This window comes from Protobothrops mucrosquamatus, unplaced genomic scaffold (genome assembly GCF_001527695.2).
Source record: "Protobothrops mucrosquamatus isolate PMUCROS unplaced genomic scaffold, P.Mucros_1.0 scaffold2249, whole genome shotgun sequence".
Taxonomy (NCBI): Eukaryota; Metazoa; Chordata; class Lepidosauria; order Squamata; family Viperidae; genus Protobothrops; species Protobothrops mucrosquamatus.
In genome coordinates this window covers 121,523-145,231 of record NW_015388338.1, presented here as the reverse complement: position 1 = coordinate 145,231, position 23,709 = coordinate 121,523, and the positions used below count along the sequence as shown (strand labels likewise).

Sequence of the window (23,709 nt, the reverse complement as noted above, 5' to 3'; positions counted from 1 at the left end):
CGTCGGCCAAGCAGTGTAGGCTGGCGACCCCCAGGGGGAGGGCCTTCTCTGTGGGTGCCCCCACCCTCTGGAACGAACTACCCCCCGAGATCCGGATGATTCCGGATCTCCTTACTTTCCGCCGCGCCCTCAAGACATGGCTTTTCCAGCAAGCGGGCCTGACCTAGGGAGGATTTTAGGTAGGGATGATTTTAAGAAATTTTAATTGACACACAGCTTCTAATATTTGGCTTTTAATCTGGTTTTATGGGGTTTTTTTGTTTTTTGATGTATTTTGTTTGTCTGTTTTAATATGCTGTGCACCGCCCTGAGTCCTACGGGAGAAGGGCGGTATATAAATTAAATTATTAAATTAAATTAAAATTAAATTAAATTAAAATTAAATTAAATTAAACTTGAATCTAATATTCTCCTCTAAGAATTATATCTTTTTCTCGAGGGTGGGCTGGTCAACTATATATACAAAAAAATGGAAAATCAAATCTATAAAAAGTTTAGCAATTTTGCTTAATAGCTCACAACTTATTTCAATTATCTGAAGTAATTGAGTCAGAAGATTTGTGTGTGTGTGTGTGTATGTGGGTGTGGGTGTGGGTGTGAGAGAGAGAGAGAACTTACTGCACATATTATCATAGCCATTCTAAATATAATATAGATATACAGATGTATTGGACATCTATTTTGCTAAGAATTTTATTTTGGTTTGCTATTGTGTATTAGAATATTGCCTTATCCAAAATTAATTAATATTATTACATAGTTTTGCTAGACATGGAAAAGGCTTTTGATATGTTTAATGGAATTTTTTGAAACAAGTTTTATTAAATATGGATTTCCTTTAGTATTTATTAGTTGGATCAACATGTATATATCTACTGGAATTATCACAAATGGAATTATTTTCTCAGTCATTAAATTGTTTTGTGGAACTCATTATTTATTATTCATGTCCCTTATTCACTCTTCCTTATTTACTGAATTTACTGGACTACCCAGAAATTGGTTTGATTGATTATCTATTTCATTATTTTAGAAGTATAACATGGATGATGGGCTTGTTCTATTATGTATTTCCATCCGTCAATCACAAAAAGTCACACCACTTGGATCCTCACATATACTACACTGATATATTACCATATCCAGTTTCTCAGGAAGAACTTGATGAATATGAAGGCCAATATCAGATGTAGCAGATGTAATTTTACATTTTGGTGCATATAATAATAAAATCATACAGACTGAGTACAAATAACAGCATGACAAACTAGCAACAATGGTGTATTGGAATATCTGCAAGAAATACTATATGCCTGCAAGCAAGAACTAATGAGATCACAAAATAGACAAAGTAATAGAAAATGAAAAAGATAAAGGGCTGTGAGACTTCAGAATTCAAGCAGACAAGCACCTGTCACGTAATACCCCAGACTTAACAACTATTTATAAGAAAAAAAAATCTGAATAGTTGTTGTTGCAGAACCTGGAATCAGCAGAATAAAAGAGAAAACTAGACAAGCTAATTAGACACAAAGATTTGCAATCAGAAGTAGAATTACTGTGGCAAAAGAAAACAAAAGTAATACCAATAGATATAGACATCTTAGGTACAATCCAGAACAACTGGAACATCACTTGAACACCATCAGCATTGACAAAATCACCATCAGTCAATTGCAAAAGGCAGTTTTATTGGAAACAACTTACATCCTACAACAATACCTTTAACACCATGAAACAACATCTGCCTAACCTAGGTAGATAAAAATGGCAAATCCAATCGAAATACCTGGCTGATTGTGCAAATAACAACAACAACAGTAATAAAAGATTTATTTGGAACAGCTTACATCCTGTGACAATACCTTTAACAACATCAAACAACTATCCCAGGTCCTTGGGAAAAACTCAATAGGTGGATAAAAATGGAAAATCTGGCTGAATATGTGTAACTTTATAATCTGTAGCTTTGTAGCAATCAGAAAATAATAATAGCATGTCAGCATAAAAGGTTCTCATTTCTATGACTTCCAGGAAGATAACCTAAATTAATACCAATATTAATCATTATTTTAACAATTTGAAATTCAGTAATTTGAGGAAGGAATGAGCCAAGACAGGTAGCATAAAAATAATTAGAGTGATAATTTTTTGTTGAAATTAAATGCATCTTATTTGTAATTTTGAAATTATTAAGTTAATTTTGGAGTTAAAACCTTGCCTTTTGAACATAAAGTGCTGTCCTTGTAAAGTATGAGAAAAATCAAATTGACTTGCAATGTAGTCATTGTTCTTAAAGAACTAAGGTGGCTGGCCTTTTGACTTCAGAAGTTACCTTAGATGAAGCAAGTATCTTCCCATACTAAATACCTTGCTAAAATAAACCTGAAAACACAATCCTTGTAGAGCAAGGTAACCACGTTTAGAGTTACAGTACTTGAATTCTATTATCTTACTAAAACTATAAAGTTACTGCTGTGCAACAAGAGACTAATAACCATGACATGAATTATTCAGTTAACAAAAATTCTTCCATATTATATTTTATTTCTGATATATACTACAGATATGTATATCATATATGAATATGTATCTTTGTGTATAAATACATATATATATGAAAAATGTCACAATATATCAAACCAATCTTTCACAAAATTATTCCAGTTATGGATAGTGTCTTAAAAATTAAATCTAGACAACTCCAAAATGCCTTGAAAATAGTTTCAATCATCACCTTAAGATATGAGATCCCTATCTTTCTCACATACTGGGATTAGGAGACAAGTTACTCCTGGATAATTAACGGTGGCAGCATAAACTACCAGGCTGTTACCCCAAAGCAGGAGTTGAGGCCTCCTGTAAAATCTACAGGGTTTCTGGGAGAGGATGTTTTTACACCTTTAATTTTCCGTGCTATGGCTTAAACCATTCAACTATTACTCCATTTTTTTTAATAAAATCTGTTTTGAAATCAGTAATTCCAATTTTTGATATTTCCATCATTTACTTTGGCAGATCTCAGCCTTCCCAAGTAAACCACACAGGAAATATGACCAGATGAGCTAATTCTACTTTATTGTAAGGCTATATTAATAAAATCTTGCAAGCTTGAAAGTACAACTCTCCAGCCATCTCCTTTACAGCCTTAAAAGCTAGGGAGGGTCCCTTCTGATCTCTTTCTCCACCCACTGTGTAGCTTCAGGTTATGCCCTGTCTTATCTGACCATTCCCTAGGCGTCATATTTTCATCCTTCTCTCAAGGCTGTGTTACATATCATTACAGAAGGACAGGATTTATGTATGTAGCCGTTTTGTTATTTTATAACTGTATATATAGGCAACAATTGATTACATCAGCTCTTATGGACCATAATCAATTTTAGTTTTCCATAAAGGTTTATGTGCTAATAAATTTTCTAGTCTTTAGGATTCCATGTGATTTTTGATATTTCCATACAGTAAAACATACATAAAGGAACATTTGTAGCTTACAGTTTTAACCAATGTATATTTGGTTATAGACTAGACTAGAGCATAAACTCTACATTTTCAATAGGATGCATTGTATTAAGCAATTTCAAACAATTTGTGCATTACTTCAATTGCTGAGGGTAGCTGAAATAACATCTCCAGAATGTTAGAATTTATGTATATGAAAATACATAAAAGCTGGCAAGTTATATAAAATAATTTTCTCTTGTTAACTTTAGAAAGACAATTTTATGTCCATGGCGCAGTTTTATTATTATCATTTTTCTATCAGAAATTTAAGACAATCTTCCTAGGAAACCATCAGTAACCCTCTAAGTAACTGTTGTTCCAAGAATCAGTCATTTATCAGGTAATATTGCAAGATTAAAAAGTAGCATAGTTAATCACTGCTGCTCTTCTGTCATAATTGCAATTTATTTGCTTGCAGCAAGTTTGACTCTACAGTGGCTTCTAATATGAAACACTAAGAAAGAACTATGCTGAGATGAGCTGCATGCTCTAGATATTTGTGATAAAGATTGAAGATATATTATTTCAAAGAAAATTCATTTATAAATATCCAAGCCATTAACTGATTTAAAATACATATTTTTTTCAGGATCCCTAAGGCTGCTTGTAAAGAAGCAAGGATTGCTATGGTATGCTACATGAAATAAATGGAGCAGACTTCTGATTCTCTCCAGCATGTTACAAAAATGGAGGAAACCCTTCCAGCTGTTGAAAAGCCACATTATAGGAAAGACCACAAGTAGCTAATAGTGCCCCTCCCCTAAAACCAGTGGTGGGATTCAGCCAGTTCGCACCAGTTTGGCAGAACCAGTAGCTAATTTTTTGCTGCCCAGATCCAGAATGGACTTCTGGAAGCAGCATCCACACAGAGAACCGGTTGTTCACATATTTGAATCCCACCACTGCCTAAAACTCTACGTGCAATGATTTTGTAATATTTCATTCCATTATGCAAGACATGACTAGAACTATTCATCTAACAGAAGAATTAACCTTCTGTTAATTAATTCTTTCCAAATGAATAAGCATAATATGAATCACAATTCATATTAAATCTGGAGTCCTTGGTACTCTCTGAACTTGATTGTTCTCAGACGTTTCATTATACCCAGTTCTATAATAAACACATTTAAATATTTGCTAAGTGCCATAGTTCATTATTGAGTACAATGCAATTGTGCAAGTATAATAAAATGCTAGTTAGTTGCATTCAGGAGTTCTAAACTTAATGTACTTTACAGAAATGTATTCCAGTTTTATTTGTTCACCAGCTGTACCCGGCCACGCATTGCTGTGGCTCAGTCTGGTTAATTGGAAAAGAAAGAAAAGAGAAAGCGCACGTTTCTAATATGTTTAATTTCACAATGCTTGTGGGTATACAATATTTTTTGTTGTTCCATTGTCTGTGCATCAATTCCAACGCAATGTCACACAGAATAATTAAATCGAAATGAAAATAAATCGAAATCTATGAAAATTCAATTTAACAATGCAATCGAAAACATTGAAATGGAATCGTAAAATTGGAAATTTGGAAATCGTAAATGGATCGTAAATCGGAAACATTGAAATGGAATGGTAAAATCATAGCGTGTGTTGCTTTTATGTCCAACAGATGGCGGTGTTTTTCAAAAAAACATGTTTTTACCTGTCACAGGTGTGACATCTATATAATATAGGTATATAAAAACACGCGCGTATTCGAATGCAACGTTGTGTCAAAATTTCAAAGCAATCGGTGAAGAACTTTCGGAGATTTAAGATTTTGAACAAATGAACATTTACATTTTTATTTATATATAGATAGATAAAGTTATGTTAAAAAAGCGAAGGTTTTCATCTAACTGATTTTCTTAGGATGCAATAACATTTTCATTCATTTTCCATTCATGTGCTTGTATTGTGCATTGCAGCTTATTGAAGAAAATATAGGCTTGAAATTTTATCTGGAAAATATCCACCTTCTTATCACTGGTGGTTTTTTTTAGTGCTTTACTAACCTTGTAATCTAGTCCACAATTTAATAACTACTATTTAATCATTATAATCATTCTCTTATTAGCCAACTACTTTGCTTCTCCTGCCTCATGGCACCCCTGGAGTTCAAGACAAGAAAACCTCTTTGTTGATTAATTATTTAAGGCTAGCAACAATAACCATGCAGGAAATAAAGGTACTTTGAGAGGATTACACAAGGTCTAGTTCTCAACAGCACCAAGCTGAGGGAAGCAAATTACAGCCCCCCCCCTCCAGTACTTCATTGCATGTAACTAAATTGGCTGGTTGAAATGCTAATTGCCTTTCAGGACTGCTGAAGGCAGACGGTGAGGCCTCGACTTCATGGGAATTATTCTCTTTTTTTCTTCCTGTTCTAAATCATTGTCTGGCAAAGAATGATTCAAAAGATTTCCCTAACTTCTAAACATGTGAAAAATCTCTAAAGTTCTGACCACTTTGGTCTGCCAAATCTGTAACAGATGGCTGAATTAAGGCCATGTTAAATCTCCACTAAAGCTCTGAGCAGCCCAGAGTAACTTTGCATTGCTTCAAGGAGAAAGAAGAGCAATTCATGGGTCAAATGAGACATCAGTCATAAATTAGCAAAATCTGATTAGCATTGATGGAGCATAACTTTTTCAAACCTAACATACTTTAGCTTTGTGGTAGCAGTTGAAGAAAAATACTCCCAACAATACATTAGGAACCTGATGTTAAGCAAATTGCAGTACACCATCCTGTTCTATATTACTGTGTGTGTATGTGTGTGTGTGTGTGTGTGTGTATGTATGTATAAATTTATTTTTTGAAGAAATATTTTCATGCATAAACTTACAGATGATCTGAAACTCAGCAATTTTCAAGAGTTGGATGAAATGCCAATATTTCAAAATGTGCTTTTCTTCCTCTTTTGTTTAGATTCTAGAAGCAACTCTGACATGTTTAGCATTATTCCAATCATTTTTAAATGAGCCCTGAATCTTTTAAGCCTTCATATTCTGCAAATTATTTTCAATGAGTGCAATTCAAACAATGAGAATTTCCATTATTCCAAATTTCTTGTTTCAAAGATTCCAAGAGTAAAGCTACATATAAAATTTTCTTATTGTAATGCATGTACATAAATCTTTGGATTATTATAATAAAATTAATATTACAGGCTTTATTTTATAGTTATTTTGATGTGACAGACCTTTTTTTCTAGAAGTAACAGTTGTAATTCAACACCAATCTCAGAACCCATTTCCCCAAGCAAAATTGGGCATACATAATACATACTATAATGTAAAATAATTTTCTAGCAGTCAAGTTAAATTTAACAACAAAATACAATTATTATATTGAGCCAATGTACTCAGTGAGAGAAGAAAATTTCTTTTTAGCCCAAGCCAGAATTAATATATTATTATCATAAATCAATTTTATGTTTGATACATATCCACACAGAACAATTTGTGATTTTGTTCACTTTCTCTATATAGTTCAACATAAATAGACAATCCCAAATATATAAATCTGAAGACAAGTTTAACAAACTGCTTCTTTGTAGAAGAACATTATTGCTTCTACCTAAAAATGTACATACAATTTACATACTGTATCTTCTCTTAAAATAATATTTGTATAATGGATATGATACTGATGAGAAATCTCAAATATATTATTCAAATTCATATTAAACATTTCAAAATGCATCAACATTCTATCTTTGTCTACATCTTAAGAAATAAAGAATTCCATTAATATCATTTATGGGTGCTTTCCCAAAGCCATTTATATTAACTATTCATCAAGGTAGTCAGTTTTATGTAACAGGATATTCACATAATTTACATGCATCTGATTTGTTCTCTGAAAAAAGTAACATATTAACATTTTTTCCTGAGGTTGATGATAATCTAAAAATTAACTAAATGATATAGGCTCTCATATTTCCAAATGATTAATCTTATACAATTTAGATCGAAGGAAATATATTTTATCCCTAAATTCAGGCATACTACAGTTATGCCTGAATTTAGGAACTTAGACTCATTAAGTTCAGTTAGACTTACTTCCAGGGATGGAACAGTTTTCCTTAATTACAGTCCCTCTATTATTTTTTTTTATCTGCAAGTTAAAATTGTATCTGTGTACTTTTGTTATTAAACAGTGAAACAAAATGTTCATGTTATTATTATTTAATTTCTATACCGCCCTTCTCCCGCAGGACTCAGGGCGGTGCACAGCATATTAAAAACAGATACAATAACAATATACAAAAATAAAACCCTGTTTTATGTTGTCTACATTTTTAATTAAAAGTGCATACAAAGGCTTAACAAAGTATTTTATCAGCCTTTTTCTAATCACAATAGAAACCTTTGATATTTAACTTTCTTTTAGTTTAATTTACAAATGCTTATTAATACTACATTTCTCTACATAAGAATTTTTGCTTTTAAATATTGTCTGTACTTTGTTTTTTCCATTTTATTTCAATAAAGACAAATTAATATTCTTTTTCATCTGAGTGTTATCTGAGATATTGATCAGATTGTGAAAATACTCTAATAAAAACTTGGTTCAAACTTACAGTCAGGTAAAATAATACATTTCTTTATCAAGTATAAAAGAATAAATTTAGAACTTGTCTCCCCCATGACCTGGTAATAACCCCTTGAATAACATTTATAAGCAATTTTAGTAATACTTAAGTATCTATCATATGTATGCATGCTCAGAACTTAATATATAATGTTTCTTAATGGGAAACATGTATCAAATTTTCACCCATGACCAAAACAAAATGAAACAGTTAAGGCTATGATCCTGTAAACATACATTAGATAGTATCATTGAACGTAAGTTAAATAAATTTCAGAGTAAAAGATTGGACTGCAGATCTCAGGACTTTAGATGAAATTCAAATTTAGTTTTTGAATGAAATCAGAAAATTCCAACAAAACATAACAATCTTAAACATGTTTATTTTGTTCATTCAAAGAGACAAGCTCTAGTGTGACATACCACACAAATTACAGCTTTCATGTCTAGTAAGTTATATACTTCTTAGCCTTCAATGTGTAACCCTGCATCTGAGATAAAGAGTTGAAGCCTTAGGGGAGAATAGAAAACATTTGAATATATGCAGTGAATAGGCTTCAGACTTTATTGTTCCACTGTTGGTATACACATGCAGTACTTGTTTTCCTACTTTTCCTCTTTATTTGAGGGTAGATATCTCACAAGAAACATGTAGCAAATTGCAAGAGGAATACTGCCGAAGTACCATTTATCAGGACGATGCAATGACAGATTAGTAGCAATATGATCACTTATAATCCATTTTTTGATAAATAGCCACAACGCTTCTAAGCTGCCTGAGCAGCTCCTAAATCAGTGGTTCTCAACCTGTGGGTCGGGACCCCATTTGGGGTCAATCGACCATTTCACGGGGGTCGCCAAGCAAGGCTGTCTGCCATTTTTTTTGTCCGCCATTTTTTCCCCTTTTCCGGCGGGTGCCTTACCTCCCTTCGGCTGGGCCAGCTGGTGGTTGGCCTGCTCCGTCTCTGCCGCTTGCCAGCTACGCCTCGGCCGGCGCAGGGGGTGGAACCACACATGCGCGGCGCTCCTGGGCAGGGAAAGTCCTTGACTTACAACCGGTTGGGTAGTCCTCGACTTATGACCGGTTTAGTCCTCGACTTACGACCGGTTTAGTCCTCGACTTACGACCGGTTGGGGTCGTGGCATTAAAAAGGTTGAGAACCACTGTCCTAAATGGATACTCTAGTCTAGCATGCTAAGAAATAGGTAATATGGTAGCGTTACAAGAGGGAAACGGCAACACTGGAAGGCATCCTCACCCCACAAAAATCTCACGTTTGATGCAGGGAGGTTCCACTCTCCGCATTTCACCTGAAAGCAATGATAGGAATGGGGGGGGTGTTGAGCTGAAGCAGCGGCAGTGGCGCTGGAGCTCTGCAGGTGCGGCGGGTGCAAAATCCGGACTCCGGCGGCCTCCGCTGTCGCCGCCGGCAGTTCGCAAGCCTTGGGGGAAGTCAGCTGGAGCTGCGGTGGTGCCGAGGCTCTGCTGAGACTCCGGGATCAGCGCCCGCAGCTCCAGCTGATCGGCGCTGCGAGCAGTGGCCAGCTGGGCAGCGGGTGGCCGCGGGGTGAGACTGGGGCAGCGATGGGCGCCGGAGCTCTGCCAGAGCCCCGGAGGGCGGCGCGCCCGGGAGAGAAAAGAGGAGGAGGCGCGGGGAGAGGGGGAGAAGATGTAAAAAGGAGGAGGTTTTGGCGGGGAAGGAGAAGAGGCTTCTGTGGGGAAAGCCTGAAGGAGAGAGGGGGAGGCGATAGGGATAGGTGAGGTTTCCGTGGGGCAATTCTGAGGGAAAGGTAGAGAAAAAAATGAGAGGGGAAGGTAAAGAAAGGAATGAGAGGAGGAAGAGGGAAGAGAGAGATTGAGTGAAAGGGAGGCAAGCAGAGGCACCAAGGAAGGAGCAGAGGCTGCTGAAGTACAGACCAGCAGGCAGAGAGAATGAGACAGAGAGAGAATAAGAGAGAGAATAAGAGAGAGAATAAGAGAGATGACCCCCACCCCACCGCATGACCCACCTGCTGGGAAAAGACTGACTACCCTCCATGTCACCTGCCTGCTGGGAGAAGACTGCACAGGGTCAGGCTGGAACGAGAAAACTGCATTAGTGCAGCTGACCCAGGCAAGTAGTGGTGCCCGAGCGAGGGACCTGTGGGGACCTGTGGCAGCTATAACAACTGTAGCCGGAGAAGGCACCTGGTTGGTGAGAAAAGAGGACCAGGAACACCCGGACTCCAGCCACCCTTATGGGGATAGCGCTACAGGAGCAAGAGTGTTCATGAATTCGTGACTCCCTAGATCGGATATGGATAAATGTTACAACCGACGCGAAAGCTGACATCGACTCCTCCTTGTTTGAGATGTGACGCTAAGAGGTCCCGTCTACATTTCAGAGACAGGATGGGAAAAAAAAAACCATGGGAGGCAGCGGGCAGCTTTTCTAGTCTTGGTATTCTTGATAAACGACGCTTGGTGCCGAGCGCGCCACTCCACAGCAGTGGGTTTCGGCTAAGCGCCGCGCTTCTAGCTCAGCCAGGAGGAAGCTTTCCTTTTTTCCTTCCCCAACCTGAGCTGAAAACTGACCGGCTTCGCTCTCGAGCCAAGCAGCCCGCTCGCCCGGCAGCAACAGGTGCAGCTCTGAGGAGAGAAAGACGCTCCCTCCAGGCAAGCGAGGGACTAAAGAAACTTCGCCACTTGCTCTTCAGCAGAGCCGGTATTCTCATCCACGGGCGCTCGCGAAGCACCTACCTAGACTCAGAGACGTTGACATCAGCGTCCGTGGACTCGCCTGCCAGCCAGCCAGCCAGCCAGCCGTTCGCCCGTCCGCCCGCCGCTCCCTGTCACACACGCCTGTATTATGCAGGGCGAGCCCTCATTGGGTGTCTGATGGCGTTGCCGCCTCGGCTCGCCTCTTCCCCCCTCCTCGCCGGCTTGTTGGGAGAGGAGAGTTTGGCCACCCAATCAGCCGCCCTCTTCAAAGAGGCCGGCTTTGCAGTGAATTTAATTCCAAAGCGAAGTTGGAGGCCTCCCTGGACCAGACTGGCGTTCTCACCCTTCTGTTTATACTCCTTTTGCTAGGGTTGGGAAGGCTCGGGACATTTGAAAATTAAAATTAGAGCAGTGGATTTGGAAACACATATCAATTTGTCAAAGAAAGTAGAATCTGGACAGATGCAAAGGGTCTTTAACATTTTGTATCTGGTAGCTGACTTCCCACTTTCTCTCTCTCTCCCTCTCCCCCCAAGTCTGTAAGAAAAAGTATTTTAAGTATATCGAACATAAGAGCTCCTTGGTTTTCTTTTCTCAAACAAAACATACTCAATTCCATCAAATATGTTGTAGGGATTAGTTTCCAGGCAATTGATCAACCATGCTGCTTTTTACCCAAGGCACTGTAGTTTAAAACATAGGGTCCAGATGACAAATGTCAGGCAAAATACAATGGGCCACAACCATGAACATAACTATATGATTCCTCTATCATAAATATGTAAACTTTTGTACTGTAATTTTTATTTTTGTTCCTGATTTATGATTTGACTCAAGAACGGCCTGTAAATCAAAGAAATATAAACACAGCTCAATCAACCAACTTTGCTTCATTTATGTAAGGCTTTCCTTAATATATTTTTGAAATGAAAAACTGCACAGACTTTTCCACATTTTGGCTTTCAACTTTCGAGAGGATTTTGATTAAGAAGCAAGCCTTGATAGTCAAGACAGGTCATCATTCCAAACAAGCATATTTAAGAATCTAAGCTAGTGAGGAGAAAGTAAAATTAACAAGGTTCTGTTTTGCTCATGTTGGCTTTCTTCCCTCTTATCCTTCAGTGTTCTGTAGGTAAGAGTAATAAATGTAATATTGTAGTGATAGTACAGTATGGGAATATCTGGCTGTGGTTATTAGCTTTTCTCAGGTCTATGTTATACAGTGCTAACTTTATCTTGGACAACTTTCTTTGGACAAGCAATGTCAGACTGTCACATCCAACAAGTCTGGCAAATGTTTTATAAGAGAAAGTCCAGCCTAGAATGTTTTGAACTGGAGAGACATATAAATCCAATAAACAGATGTCTCCCTTTTCTCTGGGATATTTCTACCCTAGTGTAGAAGGAATAGCAAAAGTCCATTAATTCAGTCCAATACCTGTGGCAGTGCCCTAATCGGTGGATGCTTTCCCTAGGTCTAGTGATTTGCTAAAATGGAATGGCAGCAAATCCAGAAAAAAAAATCAAAACATTTTGCCTATAAAAAGTAGGAAACTCATAAATTAGAGCAACACCATCTACCAATGAAACTGGAAAGATTTAGGGGTTGGAAACAAGCAATGAAAATTTTATGCTGCAATTGCTTCACATCAATTCAGGGATAGAAAATTAAAAATCAGCAGTGGAAAAAATCCCTTTTTTTCTCAAATATATTCTCTTTACTTTAAAATTACTTTAAAGATAGTCCTGTAGATGTGATGTCCAGAATGCAGTCCAGAATGCAGCCGCGCGGGCGGTGATGGGAGTGACTCGTCGCTCCCATGTAACGCCGCTGCTGCGCGAGCTGCACTGGCTGCCGGTGGCTTTCCGGGTGCGCTTCAAGGTGTTGATTATCATCTTTAAAGCGCTCCATGGCATCGGACCTGGTTATCTCCGAGACCGCCTTCTGCCTCAGATTACCTCTCATCGGNTTTTAAAAAGAAACGGCCAATAATGAATATTTCATTTTAATCATATTTTAAAATTAGTATTATTGTATTAGTTATCTGTTTTAACTGGCTGTAAGCCGCCCTGAGTCCGTTAGGAGAAGGGCGGGGTATAAATTTGATAAATAAATAAATTTGATAAATAAATAAATGTCCATGACAATTTAAACCCCCCAAAATAAGGTGGTTTTTTATCCTGCCTTTATTACTTTCTCACCATTATTACTATTAAATAACTCAAGGCGGTGAACAAACATATATACTCCTTCCTCATCCTAGGTTCCCCACAGCATCAATTTAAGGATGAAAATCAAAACATCTGATTTTGCTAAAAAAAAAATAAAAAAATTCCTCCCACTGACAGTGGTCCATCCCCCATTGAATTGTGTGTGCAGAAAATACAGACCAAGTTCAAATGGGGTAGTTGGATTACTGCTTTCACTTTTATGTAAAAGACAAAACAACACTGAAAGCAGCAGCCTCCAGTTTGTTTGTTTGTTTTCAAGGCTTTCCCATTTTCCTTTTATTGGCATGGCATGAATGAAGACATGGGAAAAGAGGGACTTGAAATAATAATGTGGGGGGAAGAAACAAAACTTGGAGAAGAAAGAATAACTAACTACTTGATTCTATGGATTTTGTGCTAGCAATAAAAGTTCACCAAGATGCATGCAACAGATCCCTTTTAGTACTTCACAAGGTATAGCAGTTTAAAGAAGTGGTTAAAGAATATATGAAGCCTTCTTTGCTGCTGCCCCTGCTTTGTGGACCATCCTGCTCCCAGATGTAAGGAAACCCCCAATCTCTTGGCATTCTGCAAAGGGGTCAAAATTTGGCTCTGGACCATGCAACCATGGAGCTAGCAATTCCCTTGAGAGGCCCCTCTCCCTATAATGTTAAATGGCCATTATAGGATTCCCCTCCCCTTTTTTGATGTTTAACTGTCATTATTCTATATTTTTTTAAAAAAATAATCCTTTTTTAATTGTAGCATTAATTTTTATGTTTTTTATTTATCAGTTATATTGCACACCCAGAGCCCCTTTGTGGGAGATAGATAGATAGATAGATAGATAGATAGATAGATAGATAGATAGATAGATAGATAGATAGATAGATAGATAGATGAAAGAAAGAAAGAAAGAAAGAAAGAAAGAAAGAAAGAAAGAAAGAAAGAAGAGTGACCCAGATGAGGTGTGCCCTGGAGTTGTATTTTTACGAGTATCCTCCTGGATGTATTTGCTCCAATGTAGAATGATGTAAATGTGCTAGCATGTAGCACAAAGCTACAACGTGATTTGCTTGATTTTCACTTAATGTCTATATCCAGTGCACTTGGATTAGTAAACTTGATTAACAGTTTCGAATTGTGATATATAAATCTAATAAATTGTGCTAATTCAGCAAACTTTAAATTTAGATTTTAAGTTATACTCAGAGAATGATAATCCCCAGTTTGCAAGTAAATGTTTAGCTAGAATTTTTCAGGATGTACCAACTTCTAAGATAATGCTAAATAATATTATAAATTGAATTCAAAATGCCTTTCTTTGAGTTTGTCAATTTATTTCTTGCCAAAAATGGGTATCTTCTTGAAATAATTTCCAGTTTGAAAATACAATAAATATTTGGCTAATCATAATTGTGCAAACATTGTTATGAAAACCTATTTTTTATCTTCAATATTTATAAATTGTGGTATAATAGATTTTTGGCTTTCTTCAGCACTACAATATTAATATCCTTTTTTCTGTTAAATTATATGCCTCCTCTGTATCAATTTTAAGTTATATCCAAACCATCCACTTAACAAGGTATATGTCTCTTAACTTACAATGAGACTTACTTCTGAATGGAATTGTATAGGCATAGTATTGTAACTCTTGCTGGACTTTTTCTCTCTCTGACCATATAAGGATCAGACAAAAAAATGATCTAGTTCACATTCTGTGAATGTTTAGTCATATATTTTTGGAAGCTCACAGGTCAGTTCTCTATTTGTTCTCTAAAACTGATATTCAGAATTTAGACCATGCTATAGATTTTCTTCACATATTTAGCACTACCAGACAATGCACTTTATTTACTGACCAATGCAACTGCAGTCCATGGATGTTTAGACTTTTAATGCATGGAATAAAAACACAAACCAAAATTAATTTTATTCCCTCAGTTTTCTCTATCTCTGTAAATAAATTTATTTCAACCATTAATAATGTAAACATATTAACTAAAGCTAAACTCTTCAATCACTGGAAACATTTCAACTGAAAAAGCATAGTATCTTATTTGTCAAATTTGTCAAATGTTAAGTGGTAATTAATGGCACTTAGGTATAATGATACATTGGCCTAAAAATAATGAAACAAATTATTAAAAGATTACATTTAGGCGATGCAATGTTTTTTCTTGAATATACTAGATAAAACCAGACTTTCTGATATCTGTGTCAGATTGTCCAGATCTTGATGTTTTATGATGCTTCTTGTTTATGTGCCCCCTGTGTGGCACTTTCCTGCAGTTTGTTATTTTTCTTCAACAGTGGAGGGAGGAAACCAACAATGCTGGGCAACCGCATTACATAGCACAAGGTAACCATGGAAGCATTTGTCCAATTGTTAAGACCCTTCCAGTGATTCAGCCATTCATTTCTTTGAATCAATATTGAAGCTTTTAAGATTTATTATTCGGGAGCTTAGACAAAACTAATGAAAGAAATTTGTTGTTTCTTTCCATCACTCCATTCTATCATGTTAAGCATATATTAAGACCTTGTAAACCCTTGTGTGCAGTAAGTAATGTTACTACTTTTTCCTTGTGGAAATCTAATCATAAGATCCTGGTATTAACATTCCTGACACTATGTGAAAAGAACTTAAGAACTTCTAAAGCAGATTGCCATAAAGGATGAATCTAATAAAAAGACAAAGAGAACACAAGAATAGAATATGGGAGTGGAGCAAATTGCTTTAAAATCCCTCAAAAAAAGCTTTTAAAATTGGTGTAGCTCTGTTAGAAGTCCCTTGCACTTAAATATTTAGGAATGTTCTCATTTCTTAATATTTTTATTAAAGATTTTTAAATGTATAAATTTATTTATGTAGTAAATTTATAAGCCATTTATCTCATATACATGACTCCGGACAGCTCACAGGGTTGCAATTCCATATACTTAATTGAAAATAAAACTTACTTCTTAGTACAGTAACACTGTATGTCAGTTTTGTCAACGGAGTTTTACCTATATGCAGATATGAAACCAACTTATTCTAATCATCCATAAAGTTTGTGAATGCATAGGGATAATTAAGTGACCAAATGGAAGAGCAGGCAAGCTCTTGGCGGGCTAAGGAATGTTTTTGGCTTTACATTAGTTCCAATGCCTGAGGAAAAATAGAATAAAAATAAGTAGTGAAATCAGAATTAAAGCACACACACACACACACACACACACACACACACACACATTCAATTATATTAATATGAGATAAGATTCTTGTACCTTTTTTGCTTGCCACTAATTGAAAGCTTATGTCCAAAATATTTTTTGCTCACTGTAGAGGTAAATAGATTGGTGTGATATCCTTGTTATGATTGTAGAGTAGGTCCCTTTTAACTAATTTTAAACTTTATTGTAATTTCTGTATTTTTATTCGATATGTTAGCCGCCCTGAGTCCGTAAGGAGAAGGGCGGGATACAAATGTAATAAAATAAATAAATAAATAAATATATATGCAAAAGTAACTGCCAATCATTGATCAATAATCCTAACCCATTTGGCAGAGGAAAAGTGTAAGACTGTGGAAATAAGTGGACATAATTTGATTCACAAAACTCACAAAAGCATCTTGGCAGGCAACACCCCTCCCCCAAGAGTTTGAGTTGGTAACTAAAATGAATTATAGCAATTTTTTGTTTTGATTTCCATTTTAAGTAATTGTTTTAATAGTATGCATAGTTCTCATTTAGGTTTTGCATTTGTTGTTGATTTTTATATGCTGCTCACAATGAGTAAGTTTCTATGCAACATTTGCACATACAGGTGTCATGCTGTGATTAATACTGGCCCTTGCTAACTCATTTAACATGCATTTAGATAAATGAAGTAATTTACATCATGGATGAGAAAGACTGCATCTACATTAGTATTCACAGGTTGTACAGCTACTGTCCTACTGTCCTGTTCATCAAGTTGGAAATATACTCTTTTATACACTGATGGGAAAATGTCACTAGGTACAAATAGTTAAAGAAAGGAGTGAGGTAGATCCTTTTTAGTATAGAAGTGCATAGCTCTAGCAATATTTGATTCTGTACTGTAGATTCTGTCTAAAGCACACGTCTCAAACATTGTGGGACCACAATCCTCTGAAACCAATACATATTCAGAAGTAACAACTATGCTACCGTAAAGAAGCATTAGGCAAGAAATAACTATATTATTGCTTTTACACTCTGTGGCAACAAAACTACTCACTGGAGTTTCCATAGGCACAATTAGTAAGAAGACCTAAAGTGAAGGAGAATGGTCTCATTTTGCCCATCCAAGCATGATGGGTTTTCAATTCAAAAGTCGGCAAACCCTAATTATAAAGGAAATAAATGTTGAAATTAATTTGCCTTTTACATTATCATCCAAAACTTTAAAACTGATAAGGATAAATTTACAAGAAGTGGAAAGGCATTATATACATTTACTTTCCTGCAATTTATTTGCTGCTGTACTAATTTCTATTAGCCTTTTTGACCAGCCATAACACTATATTTCTGCAATAATGAACACAGATAAGTCATATATTTCCTTGTTACCATCTTTTTACTGTGGTATTGTGTTTGAAAGCTTCTTTTGTGAAAACTGCTTCAGATTTCTGTCAAACACAAAGTAGGATAGATGCTTATGGATTGATTTATCTTGTTAAATCTTGCAGAAACAACCAAAAGGTCTACCTATACCACTGGAATAAACTTTTAATTTAAACTAGGCTTCCTAGTTTTTCACACATAGAATTCCCTTTTTCCACATGTACTTGTGAAATGGAATTGCATTATATTAACCAACAATTCCAGCTAAAACTCAATTTTTTCTCTGAAAGGTTTAAAGGACAGATTTTAGAAAGATGCCTGGGAACAAAAGAAGGAAGTAACAAGTATTGCAGCTGAACATTTATATTTTATTTCAGTTAGAAACTGGGCAATGTCAAGAAAATTCCATGGATTTCAGGTTGAAAAGTATTATCCCCAACACCACACATACACACAGCGCTTTTATGAGAAAGACATCAGCAGCACATAAAGCACAATAGTACCATATTCCCTTCACCATTTTCCTCAGCAACTTGAAGAACGAGAAATAATAGCTGTCATTAAATTCACTGATTATCATTCTATGATAGAAGCAATGGATGTTTAGCTACCCATTATGCTAAAAAAAATCCTTTAGCCTGTTTTTAATTTTCTACAATTCTAAAATTCTGTAATATCAATGACTGTCTGCCCAGTGGATGGAGAATACTTCAAGCACATATATCACGAAATTATTAGGGAGCGAGAGAAATGAAAGCACTCTAAAACAGGGGTCCTCAACCTTGGCAACTTTAAGACTTGTGGACTTCAGGTCCCTGAATTCCTCAGCCAATTCAGGGAGTTGAAGTCCACAAGTCTTAAAGTTGCCAAGGTTGAGGACCCCTGCTCTAAAAGAGTAGATGAGCCGTTACAAAATCTCGCGACAGTAGCGTGTTGCCATTTCGGAAAAATGCCGTCGCGGGATTTTGGAGATCTCACGAGAAGTAGGCGAGCAGAGCGGCCGCCATCTTGTCGACGCGCGGGCGCTTTCGCTCTTGCAAACGAGCCGCGTTTTATTTTAGTTTCTAGGCTTCCCATAGCGGCGTCCTCGGAGAACGTTGAGCCGGCGCCGAAAAACGCACCCTCCGCAAATGGCCGCTCCTGGGTAGATTGGTAAGTAATCTGCTTGCCAGTCTGTAATACGAAAAGGAGGGAAAGTTTTTTAGAAAAATTAATTTCTGGAGTCGGGGGGGAGCTGGTCAAATGCCGAGGGCAAGAGATGTTGCTGGGGGACCACGGAACAGCTTTGCTGCCCTGCCACCGATCCTGGTGCTTTTTTCCATCGCAAACTCGCCCATCCTCTTTCTGGAATCGTATCTTCCTGTTCCAGTTTCCCGGCTTTTGATGCGTGGCATCAGGACGTTGTATCGTTTCCTTCTATTGTTAGGATGGGGAAATGCTTCAGCTACTGAACTTTTGGTTAAAGCTCAGAGGAGTCTTGCAAGATGACACCGTTTATCAGCTGGGAGTTTTCCTTTGCCTTTTACTTTGTGGGACTGACTGTTCAATAATTTCGATAGTGGTGGGATCTGGAGATTTCCTTGATCCGAGCCCTCCTTCCTGCCGACGTGTAAGTAGTGCTTGAGACTTCAAAAGCATGCGGGATACGTCGAAAACGTATCTTGCCAGATGTAGTGACAAAAGCAACTGGGGAATGATCATATCAACTATTTAATTTTAACTAAGGTTACAATAATAGTAGCGTAAATGAAATTCACCTTCAGTTTGGAGAGCCGTCTGTGGCATAGCCATCAGAGACTAGGTGTAGGTAGCCCTTACTGTTTCCTTTATTTATTATCAGAGATCTTAGGTCACTTTGGAAGTTGTGTATTCATAATAATCTGTTGATGTCTAATTGCAGAAGGCAGCAGTCTGAGTGTATATATTCAGTTTATTTTGATCAAACATGTTACAATCCTCTTTATTTTGAAGTCTGACTTCTCAAACATTTTGATCAAAGATTGTTGCAAACGAGTGTTCATGACATCTGTCTAATGTTTCTAATATATCCTAGTACAAAGTTTTTATCATATGGCCAATTGGGTTGTAATTTACTCTGTATATATTGGACTTAATAACTGCTTCTTTCTTCTGCTATAGCTAGCTTCAATAATATATGGAAACAATGCTGTCTTGACAGTTTATTTCTATTGACTTTTTTTTAAAAAAATGTTAACCTGAAGGATCTGTGTTTATTGAATTGTTATCTAGAGGAATAAATATCCAATAGAGAGCTGAATGAAATAATGTATATACATCTTTATAAACATTTGTGCTTAGTTGCCCTCTTTTTCTTTTGTTTTCATTGTTAGATTTCTCCTGGTAGAATGACAGGAAAAAGCCAGACTTTAAGTTTCCAACTCCCAGCTGTTGTACAGCCCACTTCAGTGGATAGCCACGTATATCCATTTGGGAACAATCTTAGTTCTGACAGTGATGTTTTGGAGGATGAAGTTGAAATATATGAACTGCGACCTCGGGGAAAAGAGAAAACTCGGAGAAGCACTTCGCGAGAAAGAATGGATGATATTGTATTTATAACTAAAGATATACAAGAAGGAGATACACTAAATGCATTAGCTCTTCAATATAGTTGTTCAGTAAGTTTATCTTTTTCCAGTTGCATATAATTGTATCATGTTAGGGACATATAAATGTAGAATGTTTTTTAAATAAAATTATGCAATAAAAACAATTTGAAGGGTTACTTATTAGATTGTGGACTGTACAAATATACAGTATATGTTTGTCAAGTAGAATAATAGTTTTTCAAAATTAGTTTGAAACTTTGGTAATTGTTAAAAAATCAATATTTTTCTTTTCTAACAATATTTTATGAAAGTGATATAAAAAATTCCAGAAGTGAGGGGATTAGTATAGGATTAGAAATCTTTATTTTAATTCATACAAAGTTAACTTTCTTCCAGTTGGTGTTTATATTTTATTTGTTGGACTATAATGGGGCTGTGTCAGTGATCTGGTGATACCACCTGAGGAAATAAGCAGAATTAAGGTGGCCGGAGGGGGAGAGGTTGCTCAAAATAATTTTATTAAATTTACCAAAAGTACCTAGTTAGCATTTTGGAGAGAGGAAAATTTAAGACTATCAAAAATTGCTAAGAATCTTTTTTTAACGTACAAGTAAAACTATAGAGTTCTTTAATTAGCTCTTTAGGATACATAAGATACATTTTTTAAAAAAAAAAGAATAGGAAATATTGTACAACAGTATAACTACTTCAAATCAGATGGGAACTGGGTAATAAAATGGGGCTGTATGCTCTTGAAAGAGTGTTGAATGGAGCTAGAATAATTTTTAGTCCTATACATAGTTTTAGACTCAAAGGAAAATAAATTGCTTTGGAATGCATGCAGGTGTCAGAGGTAGTGCCTATTTCATGTCTTTAATTTCAGTGCATATTTTCCTGAATCGTGCAATAGCTGTGAAAGACAACCATGAATTTCCAAGAAATGACATGACTGCATTAAAGAATTGCAAGAAAGAGTTTTGTTCCAGTCCTCATATTCTAAAGTATTCCAAATTAATTGATTTTAAACTATGAAAAAATGGAGTGCAAGATATTTAGGATCAAATAATTTTACTGCAGGCTATAGGTAAAATGTTTATTTGTGCAAAAGGTTAAGGCCACATTCAAATAGCTTTCTTATATTCAGTGGTTATTTCTGTTTGATAGTATTTACTTTACTAAATGCATTTAGACTGGATGCCTATGGAATGCTATAACTGTGTAGCACTTTAAAACAATGACTTGGATTTTCATTGTTTCAAACCATAGTTTACATAACTATGATTAAATTATAATTGTTTTTTCAATCATTCAATGATTTTTTTATTCAGTCATTAATTGTTAAGCAAGCTATGGCCTAGCCTTTAAACTTGATTCATGGTTGGTTTCGTACTACATGCTGAGCCAAAATCAAGTGAACAACATTATACATGTTAGGGACCAGTCCTGAACAAACAGCCATGTCCTGATTATTTTAGAAGATCCATCTCCCACAGTTGTGAAGTGGCTTGAATTGGTAGTTCATCCCTTCTGTCCTTTCTGCATTTTTTTAAAGAAAAAAAAAGTAGCTTCAAAATAGCTAAGGAAAAAGAGTACAGGTACTTGTTGTTTTTGGTAACCTCAAGTCTTCAACTTGAGCTCTTATTCATATAGTACAATAGCTAATTTTCAAATAGTGAAATATCTTTGCAACTGGCACTAGGGCTGTGACATAACATCTTTCATCAGATAAGAGGTTATTCTACCTTCATTTGCTTGATTCATTTGGATTGTCTTTATTCAGTGATTTAAGCCAAAATCAGTGAACCAGCACTTTTGGTCTCTCTCCAAGAGAATTCATTCTACAGGAATCCCAAACATTTGTTTTGTAGAATGAGAGCTAGCCATGTGAACACTAATATGCAGTTTGATTATTTGACATAATTTAGTTTGATATTGAAAACAAGACTTTGTATCAATATTGACAGTGCAGGTGCTTTTTTCAAATGATTGAAAATAACAGGAGTGATTCAGTTAAACTTTCTAAATTAAGCTAATTCATTTTATTATAACATTTCAGGTAGCAGATATCAAACGGGTGAACAATCTTATCACAGATCAGGACTTCTTTGCATTAAGAACTATTAAAATTCCAGTTAAAAAGTTCAGCCTTCTGACGGAGACACACTGTTTTCCAAAAAATAGACAGAATTCAAGATCTGCCGCCTCTTCATATTCCGCAGAATTCTCAGATTCATCACTAGCACCTGAGTTATTCTCATCTACTGAAACAGCTGGTAACTTTTTGAAAGAAGTGGACCGTGATATAGAGCAAATAGTGAAGTGTAATGCTACCAAAAGAGAAAATCTTAATGAAGTTGTTTCTGCTTTATCAACCCAACAATTGAACTTTGAACCAGATGGTAAACCCATCAGACAGAAAGATCCTTATTATGGTGCAGACTGGGGAATTGGATGGTGGACAGCAGTGGTAATAATGGTGGTAGTAGGCATTATAACACCTGTTTTTTATCTTTTATATTATGAAGTTTTGGTCAAAGTGGATGTCAGTCATCATTCTACAGTGGAATATTCATTAGTTGCACCATCTCAGTCAAAGCCATTAGAAAATGAGATAAAGCAGCCTATTTCATGAGGATTAAGTTTTGGTTTTACATCCTAAATGTCAGCTATCTTGCTGTGTATTCTGCAAAGAAGTATGAACATGTTCTGAGTGGAACTGTAAAGTGGCTATCTCTGATGGTAATATACTGTGTTTGTGAAAAGTTGTCAATATATTGAAAAATTAAAAGTTTATCTGGCTCTGCCAAAATATATGGATTTAAGCTGCAACTCTGCCATTGAAGTTAATAGGACTGAAACCAATCTAAGTGAAGTACCTTTACAGTAAACCTTCATATTTACTTTAAAAAATGTTTAATCTGGGTATAATGGTATGAAGATTCTAGGCATGTCAAGCAATAATACCTTCTATCACAGTATAGTGGAATTAGGAATAGTTTGGTTTATTAGATTTACTGAACAAGCACACTGCTTGGTATTGGTGAACAGGATAATCAGTTTGAATTATTTGAAGAACAGTATATAATAAAAAGGAACTAAAGATTCATATGATTCCTTTGTTCTAACTGCAATGAGTTTCAGAGAGTGGAAACTTAAACAGAAAAAAAGTGAAAGAATTCCACATTCTTTCAACTTCTTTGTTCCCAAAGTGCTCGTTGCATTGTATCATATTGCATATCTTCAAATGCAGAAGGGCTGTATACTATACACAAGCAGTTTGCACAAAGTCCCTCTTATAAATGATTTAGAATTAAAGTTAAAAAGTACTAGCTCCTTGCAGGAAACCAGGAATGGTAATGTGATGTCAGATTTCTTCCAAGATCATAATAATGACATTGTGGAGGTTAAACAATCCGATGCCCCTAATGTATCACATGTACAGTTGAGCTGAATTGCTGAGCCATTAAGTGCTTGGGCTTTCATTTGGTATATTATTTTAAACTAACTGTTGAGGTATTTAAAATAAACCTTTTGGCTTGGCCTGCTAGTTAGTTTTTTTAA

The 23,709-nt window shown here is 36.1% G+C and overlaps 2 protein-coding genes across 2 annotated transcripts in view; one reads left to right on the top strand and one right to left on the bottom strand.

Annotated features, from left to right (window-relative positions):
* The window catches only part of ADGRV1 (adhesion G protein-coupled receptor V1), a gene marked incomplete at its 3' end in the record, with an annotated part of 65,651 nt that extends 47,066 nt beyond the window's left edge, over positions 1–18,585 (bottom strand). The window contains exon 1 of the mRNA XM_015824475.1: positions 18,557–18,585. Within this exon, the coding sequence (XP_015679961.1) occupies positions 18,557–18,585 (29 nt within the window). The remainder of the gene's footprint in view (positions 1–18,556) is intronic.
* Positions 18,574–22,960, top strand: LYSMD3 (LysM domain containing 3). The gene is made up of 3 exons (XM_015824478.1): positions 18,574–18,730; positions 19,930–20,217; positions 22,205–22,960. The coding sequence occupies exons 2-3, from the start codon at positions 19,945–19,947 to the stop codon at positions 22,778–22,780; spliced, it is 849 nt and encodes a 282-aa protein (XP_015679964.1). The 5' UTR covers positions 18,574–18,730; positions 19,930–19,944; the 3' UTR covers positions 22,781–22,960.
* The last annotated feature ends 749 nt before the right edge of the window (positions 22,961–23,709 follow it).